General features: G+C 40.5%; 1 protein-coding gene across 1 annotated transcript in view; it reads left to right on the forward strand.

The window, feature by feature from the left end:
* The window catches only part of LOC132881604 (plexin-C1-like), a 99,489-nt gene extending 93,401 nt beyond the window's left edge, over window positions 1–6,088 (forward strand). Inside the window, exons 29-31 of the mRNA XM_060914256.1 lie at window positions 3,565–3,705; window positions 3,847–3,921; window positions 5,346–6,088. Coding sequence (XP_060770239.1) covers window positions 3,565–3,705; window positions 3,847–3,921; window positions 5,346–5,450 — 321 coding nt within the window. The 3' untranslated portion in view covers window positions 5,451–6,088. The remainder of the gene's footprint in view (window positions 1–3,564; window positions 3,706–3,846; window positions 3,922–5,345) is intronic.
* The last annotated feature ends 2,110 nt before the right edge of the window (window positions 6,089–8,198 follow it).

The raw sequence follows: 8,198 nt of genomic DNA on the forward strand, positions 1-8,198 counted from the left end.
TCTTGGGGTTGTACTCATCCTTCTTCTTCCTCCAAACACGGCGAGTGGAGTTTATACCAAAAAGCTCTATTTTGGTCTCATATGACCACATGACCTTCTCTCGTGCCTCCTCTGGATCATCCAGATGGCCACTGGCAAACTTCAGACAGGCCTGGACATGTGCTGGCTTGAGCAGGGGACCTTGCGCGTGCTGCAGGATTTTAATCCATGACGGCATAGTGTGTTACTAATGGTAATCTTTCAGACTGTGATCCCAGCTCTCTTCAGGTCATTGACCAGGTCCTCACGTGTAGTTCTGGGCTGATCCCTCACCTTTCTCATGATCATTGATACCCCACGAGGCAAGATCTTGCATGGAGCCCCAGACCGAGGGAGATTGACAGTCATCTTGAGTTTCTTCCATTTTCTAATAATTGTGCCAACAGTTGTTGCCTTCTCACCAAGCTGCTTGCCTATTGTCCTGTAGCCCATCCCAGCCTTGTGCAGGTCTACAGTTTTGTCCCTGGTGTCCTTCGACAGCTCTTTGGTCTTGCCCATGGTGGAGAGGTTGGAGTCTGATTGATTGAGTGTGTGGACAGGCGTCTTTATACAGGTAACAAGTTCAAACTGGTGCAATTAATACAGGTAATGAGTGCAGAATAGGAGGGCTTCTTAAGGAAAAATTAACAGGTCTGTGAGAGCCAGAATTCTTGTTGGTTGGTAAGTGATCAAATACTTATTTCATGCAATAAAATGCAAATTAATTATTTAAAAATCATACAGTGTGATTTTCTGGATTTTTTTTTAGATTCTGTCTCTCACAGTTGAAGTGTACCTACGATAAAAATTATTGACCTCTCCATTCTTTGTAAGTGGGAAAACTTATATACGTATATGGTTTTTAGTACAAATGGAACATGTTCGGGGGTAAGACCAAATAAAATGAAAAAAAATTGTTTTTCAGTCATTTAAGCTCCACCCTACTACAGGTGTGTCTGAGGACTGGGATCTTATGGGACACAATGGAAAAAAAGGGAGATTTTACTTTCCTATGTAGGCTACAGTGCAACGGTGTAAGACGTACTGTAATGTACAAAACTATACTGTTTCAGTAAAATGACGCATTAAAATGCAAATAAAATGACAATTTAAACACCCATGCTATTGTGGATAAGGAGACAGTATGCATTCAGTGGCATAGGTATGTTTTGATCACAGTTGAAGGTAAGCATATTTTGTGTACAGCAGACCACTTTCACACTTCCATATTTACAAATGTGGAAGTTTAAGTCATAACATTTCAAAGCTTCTGGTGAGACAGTGAACAATGGCAGCCAATACAGCTCACAATCATGACAGTGTCCCTAAATGCACAGACAATTCAAGCAAACAGTTGTACATGATCTGTTACTCACGTCCCACTGATGTCCTTGTGAGTAAATGGCTTTGTGCTGTTCGGATGAGGGAGAGCAATTTAAGAGGCAGCACATATACGTCTGTAGCATTTCAAAGAATCTGACTACTTGAAAACTACTGTCTTGTAAACACCAAAGACATGGGGCTATACACAAACACACACTGTTCTAAGCATTGTTACTTATGCGTCCTCATTCATGACATGGAAGTGTGAAAAAGCTCTATTCTAAGCTGTCTTAAAATCAGACACATGGAAAAAAATTATTTCTCTTCCCTATGCTTTCAGTTGCAACCTCAGTCAATGTGCTTCAGTTACAATATAGTTTTTGCCCCGTAAGCCCCTAGACACCGCCCAACCCTCTGCCCCTCATTACACAGAACTCCCGCCCTTGCAGAGTATAACTACAACCCAGATTCCAAAAAAGTTGGGACAAAGTACAAATTGCAAATAAAAACGGAATGCAATGATGTGGAAGTTTCAAAATTCCATATTTTATTCAGAATAGAACATAGATGACATATCAAATGTTTAAACTGAGAAAATGTATCATTTAAAGAGAAAAAATAGGTGATTTTAAATTTCACGACAACAACACATCTCAAAGTTGGGACAAGGCCATGTTTACCACTGTGAGACATCCCCTTTTCTCTTTTTTGTTTAATTACAACAGTCTGTAAACGTCTGGGGACTGAGGAGACAAATTGCTCAAGTTTAGGGATAGGAATGTTAACCCATTCTTGTCTAATGTAGGATTCTAGTTGTTCAACTGTCTTAGGTCTTTTTTGTCGTATCTTCCGTTTTATGATGCGCCAAATGTTTTCTATGGGTGAAAAATCTGGACTGCAGGCTGGCTAGTTCAGTACCCGGACCCTTCTTCTACGCAGCCATGATGCTGTAATTGATGCAGTATGTGGTTTGGCATTGTCATGTTGGAAAATGGAAGGTCTTTCCTGAAAGAGACGTCATCTGGATGGGAGCATATGTTGCTGTAGAACCTGGATATACCTTTCAGCATTGATGGTGTCTTTCCAGATGTGTAAGCTGCCCATGCCACACGCACTAATGCAACCCCATGCCATCAGGGATGCAGGCTTCTGAACTGAGTGCTGATAACAACTTGAGTCGTCCTTCTCCTCTTTAGGCCGAATGACACGGCGTCCCTGATTTCCATAAAAAAACTTCAGATTTTGATTTGTCTGACCACAGAACAGTTTTCCACTTTGCCACAGTCCATTTTAAATGAGCCTTGGCCCAGAGAAGACGTCTGCGCTTCTGGATCATGTTTAGATACAGCTTCTTCTGTGAACTATAGAGTTTTAGCTGGCAACGGCGGATGTCACGGTGAATTGTGTTCACAGATAATGTTCTCTGGAAATATTCCTGAGCCCATTTTGTGATTTCCAATACAGAAGCATGCCTGTATGTGATGCAGTGCTGTCTAAGGGCCCAAAGATCACGGGCACCCAGTATGGTTTTCCGGCCTTGACCCTTACGCACAGAGATTCTTCCAGATTCTCTGAATCTTTTGATGATATTATGCACTGTAGATGATGATATGTTCAAACTCTTTGCAATTTTACACTGCCGAACTCCTTTCTGATACTGCTCCACTATTTGTGGGCGCAGAATTAGGGGGATTGGTGATCCTCTTCCCGTCTTTACTTCTGAGAGCCGCTGCCACTCCAAGATGCACTTTTTATACCCAGTCATGTTAATGACCTATTGCCAATTGACCTAATGAGTTGCAATTTGGTCCTCCAGCTGTTCCTTTTTTGTACCTTTAACTTTTCCAGCCTCTTATTCCCCCTGTCCCAACTTTTTTGAGATGTGTTGCTGTCATGAAATTTCAAATGAGCCAATATTTGGCATGAAATTTCAAAATGTCTCATTTTCGACACTTGATATGTTGTCTGTGTTCTATTGTGAATACAGTATCAGTTTTTGAGATTTGTAAATTATTGCATTCCGTTTTTATTTACAATTTGTACTTTGTCCCAACTTTTTTGGAATCGGGGTTGTATATAAAATTGCAGGAGGAGCATATGGGTTGATGAGACAATGTAAAGGTGTGAGGCAGGTGTATTGAACTGTAGAAGTTTGCATGATATAGTGATAAAAATTGGCATGACGATGTCCTTTTTGTCCCTGTCCTCTTTTTGTCAACATAGCACGCACCAACCAATAAGCTTCTGTATGCAAAAGACATTCCTCAGTATAAACAGGAAGTGAAGACATACTACAAGCTGGTGAGGGACCAGCCATCTATCAGCAGTCAGGACTTTAACGTGTTCCTGCAAGAAGAGTCAAAGGTCTGCCACATACCCCATGCAAAAATCAGATTATATACAAATTGCCTGATTGTGTTTACTATATTACATGATCATTGGCTAGCACAGATAAAGTGCTATTTTTCTGTTAAAATGTACTATTGTGTGTTTTATGCTTTACAGAAACATGAGAATGAATTCAGTGAACCTGCAGCGCTGCGAGAACTGTACAAATACATGGAGCGCTATTTTACTGCGGTATGTAACACAGTTTTCTTTTCTAGAATGTTCCATTAATTTTTCATTAATTTATTTAATTCCTAAAAGTTTCATTTGTATTGAAAATTCCAGCTCTTTCACCATGGTTGTCAGTTGTCTTTTTGAAACCTGATCACTGGAGGGCTGTGTTGTAGCACTTACAGATATGAAGGCTTTATGAAGCCTGCTGTTTATTTCCAGTAATTCTCAGAGTTGTTTAGCATACAGTAATCTACACTTGTGTTAACCACACATGCACACATTATCTGTTAAAAATATGTGTATCTTTTTTTTGCATTCAGAAGAGGATGTGGTCTGTACTGGGAGGGGTTTTTTTTGTTCTTTTTTTTTTTTTTAAGTTTTCTCCAACACTATACCCCAGGGACACCAACCCCCCCCCAAAAAAAGAAAAACAAAATTCAGGGCTACTGGAAATATGTCATTTTTCATTCACCAATAAATAACCCTTAAAGCGCTCCGGGTGCATCCAAATCTATAGAAGATTCTGAAAGTATGTCCAGTGAATCTTTCTGGAATACAAACTAAAGTAAATCTGATAAAATTTCAAGACAAGACTGTTGTTGTCAACTGTCAGTAGCAGTTCTTGACTTGGGAAAGACTCCTGATTGGGAAAGATTATTGTGAAACTTAGCTTGCTTACTCAGTAACATTAGACAAGAAGATAGAAAGCTTTCCACAGAACATGTGGCTCAGGAGTATACAGTTGTATTGCAAAAAAAGAATAATTACATTAAAGTATAGTTATAGTTTGTCAATTAAAGGTGAATGAATGAAAGAAAAGACCTGTATTTCCATGGTATGGTAATACAGATTTAAAAAAAAAAAATACGTGTGCAGTATGTTCATGCTGATAGGAAATATTCAGTTGTTCCAGGCTTTTGAATCCTATTTTACTATATCAAAAAAAAAAAATCTAGGGTTTTTATTATGTGTGCTATAAGGCCACTGTATGTATATGATCATAAAGACAAAGGGAACATTAATACTCCACACATCATTATCGGAACTATTTTTAATAATCCTAAAAAGAAAAGATCACTAAAGTCCAAATATTTTACTGACCTCTCCTTAGTAACCTACCATGGCCCATTTTGTTGGTTTCACTTCTGTTTGCCTTGGGCATTTCAACACTGTTTCTGTTTGTCTCAGGCATTTCAACACGGGTTTCAACATGACAGTTTGTTGTACAGATCAGAAAGTGTGTTGGTTTCCCATTTTACATGCTTTACTGCGAAGTGATACACAACAAGATGCAAAGACAGGAAAGAAGATTTTAGATAAACAAATTAGTATGTTTAATGTATAACAACTATACAAGGTTGATGGTGCATCTGCCACTGCACTACAGTACTGATCTCCTCACGGTTTGTCCATAATCGCACTGTGGATTTCTGTTCATACAGATTGAACAACAGCTAGACCAAAAAGATGCCTCCTGTAGACTGAAAGAGGAAATGCATCGTGTGAAGGAGCTTTTTGAATGTGTGAAAAGAAGTGCATGGCTCTGAACCAATGTGCCTTCAGTACTCCCTAACGCCTGTCTTCTCCTGAGCCACACTCCCAATACGTGTTTCAGCTTTTGTTGAGTTTAAACTTGAACCTTTGAACTGCAATTTTCCTCTAGCTGTCATCAAGAGCAGAAACACTAATGTGGAGGCTGGAGCATCTCTTAAATACATATTCCTCACTACTGCACTATGTAAGGATCGAGTGAATGTGTTTGATTAAAAATAATTTTGACATTAATGTAATAATGCCTCCCAGTGCACAAATCCTGTGTTTAACCATAATAAAACAAACTAATGTAGTCCCAGATAAGAGAAAGGAGAAAGCATTAACAGCATTATATTAACAATGTTAACATAAACTACTGTCTTACTGTACCAATGAGCTAAAATATTCTGGCAATGAAGTCTTTTCAAGCAAAAATGTGTAAAGTGGTCCTGTAAAATAGTGTTTGTATCTTTATAGTACAGCATAAGGCTATTTCTCACCTCAGTGCTGTGCTAATGCCTTGCAATATTACAATTTTATTTTTAAGTGTGCATTAGTCCTGTGTGAGTGCAGATAATGAATAAACATGATAATCATGTATATCCTACAGATACACAACAGTGTAAATAAAAACAGGAAATTCTTTTAAAAATCTGCATTTTTCTCATTTTTTTCTGCACAGTTTGTGTATGTTCTATAGTCATTATAGCTTTAGTCTTTAATAGAGAGGAAAAATCAAGAAATAAAAAGTGAACGTGATTGCCATGCTAAAAATGTTGGATTAAAAACAGCTCAACTAGTAACTCAATTAAACATACTGTATTACGTATATTTCTTTACACAGACTATTGGGTTAAAAATGTCCTGACTGTTGAGCTATTATTATTATTATTATTATTATCTCATCTCATTATCTCTAGCCGCTTTATCCTGTTCTACAGGGTCGCAGGCAAGCTGGAGCCTATCCCAGCTGACTACAGGCGAAAGGCAGGGTACACCCTGGACAAGTCGCCAGGTCATCACAGGGCTGACACATAGACACAGACAACCATTCACACTCACATTCACACCTACGGTCAACTTAGAGTCACCAGTTAACCTAACCTGCATGTCTTTGGACTGTGGGGGAAACCGGAGCACCCGGAGGAAACCCATGCAGACACGGGGAGAACATGCAAACTCTGCACAGAAAGGCCCTCGCCGGCCACAGGGCTCGAACCCAGACCTTCTTGCTGTGAGGCAACAGCGCTAACCACTACACCACCGTGCCGCCTATTATTATTATTATTATTATTATTGGTAGAAAAATATCTTCGAAAAGATACTTTGCTGTTAAATACTTACGATATAGTTGAGTATGTGTTTTGTAGTCACATGAATGTGTGTAATTGCAGAGACTGCAAAGAACAACTGTGTTTATAAACCATCACATATTTACTCATAAATGAGCTTCCATCTCATCTAACACACATATCGGAGAGATGTCCCACAAAACAACACTGAACATCCTGGGAGTGGGTTTGTACAGTCACCAAACTGTTACAGAGGAAAGTCTGATGGACTCCACCTGTTTTATGTGCACGTACTTTGGACTCCAGCTGTTTTGTGTGCGTGCACGCTTTGCAGAATTCCTAGACATTTTCCATTTCAAAATTCCATACTTTTTCCATATTCAAATTTCCAGACTTCACATTTTTCAGATCATATTTGACGCCACAATACAAATAACTAGATGTTTATTTAAATAAATTATTAAAATCCAACTGTTAATATGTATGTCATATTGTGAGTATATAAGCTAGTATGTTGCCAAATAATTGGCAGAAGCAAGCAAGTAATTGCTGATGTTATATTCTTTCATGGCGGCACGGTGGTGTAGTGGTTAGCGCTGTCGCCTCACAGCAAGAAGGTGCGGGTTCAAGCCCTGTGGCCGACAAGGGCCTTTCTGTGTGGAGTTTGCATGTTCTCCCCGTATCCGCGTGGGTTTCCTCCGGGTGCTCCGGTTTCCCCCACAGTCCAAAGACATGCAGGTTAGGTTAACTGGTGACTCTAAATTGACCGTAGGTGTGAATTTAAGTGTGAATGGTTGTCGGTGTCTATGTGTCGGCTCTGGGATGACCTGGCGACTTGTCCAGGGTGTACCCCGCCTTTCGCCCATAGTCAGCTGGGATAGGCTCCAGCTTGCCTGCGACCCTGTAGAACAGGATAAAGCGGCTAGAGATAATGAGAGGAGATGATTTAACCCATCTGAAGCAGTGAACACACACATGCGAGCAATGAGCATACACATATACCCAGACAGTGGGCAGCCATGGTAACAGCGCCCGAGCAGCAGTTGGAAGTTAGGTGCCTCCCTCAAGGGGACCTCAGCCCAAGGCCGTCCCATATTTACCTAATCGCATGTCTTTGAACTGTGGGGAAAACTGGAGCACCTGGAGGAAACCCACGCAGACATGGGGAGAACATGTAAACTCCACACAGAAAGGCCCCTGCCGGCCGCTGGGCTCGAACTCAGAACCTTCTTGCTGTGAGGCAACCATGCTAACCTGTAAGTGGTTAGCATGGTCGCCTCACAGCAAGAAGGTCCTGGGTTCGAGCCCAGCAGCCGACGAGGGCTTTTTTGTGTGGAGTTTGCATGTTCTCCCTGTGCCTGTGTGGGTTTCCTCTGGGTGCTCCGGTTTCCCCCACAGTTCAAAGACAGGCAGGTTAGGCTAATTGGTGGCTCTAAAGTTGAACGTAGGCATGAATGTGAGCGTGAATGG

The sequence above is a fragment of the Neoarius graeffei genome, chromosome 2 (assembly GCF_027579695.1).
Source record: "Neoarius graeffei isolate fNeoGra1 chromosome 2, fNeoGra1.pri, whole genome shotgun sequence".
Classification (NCBI taxonomy): Eukaryota; Metazoa; Chordata; class Actinopteri; order Siluriformes; family Ariidae; genus Neoarius; species Neoarius graeffei.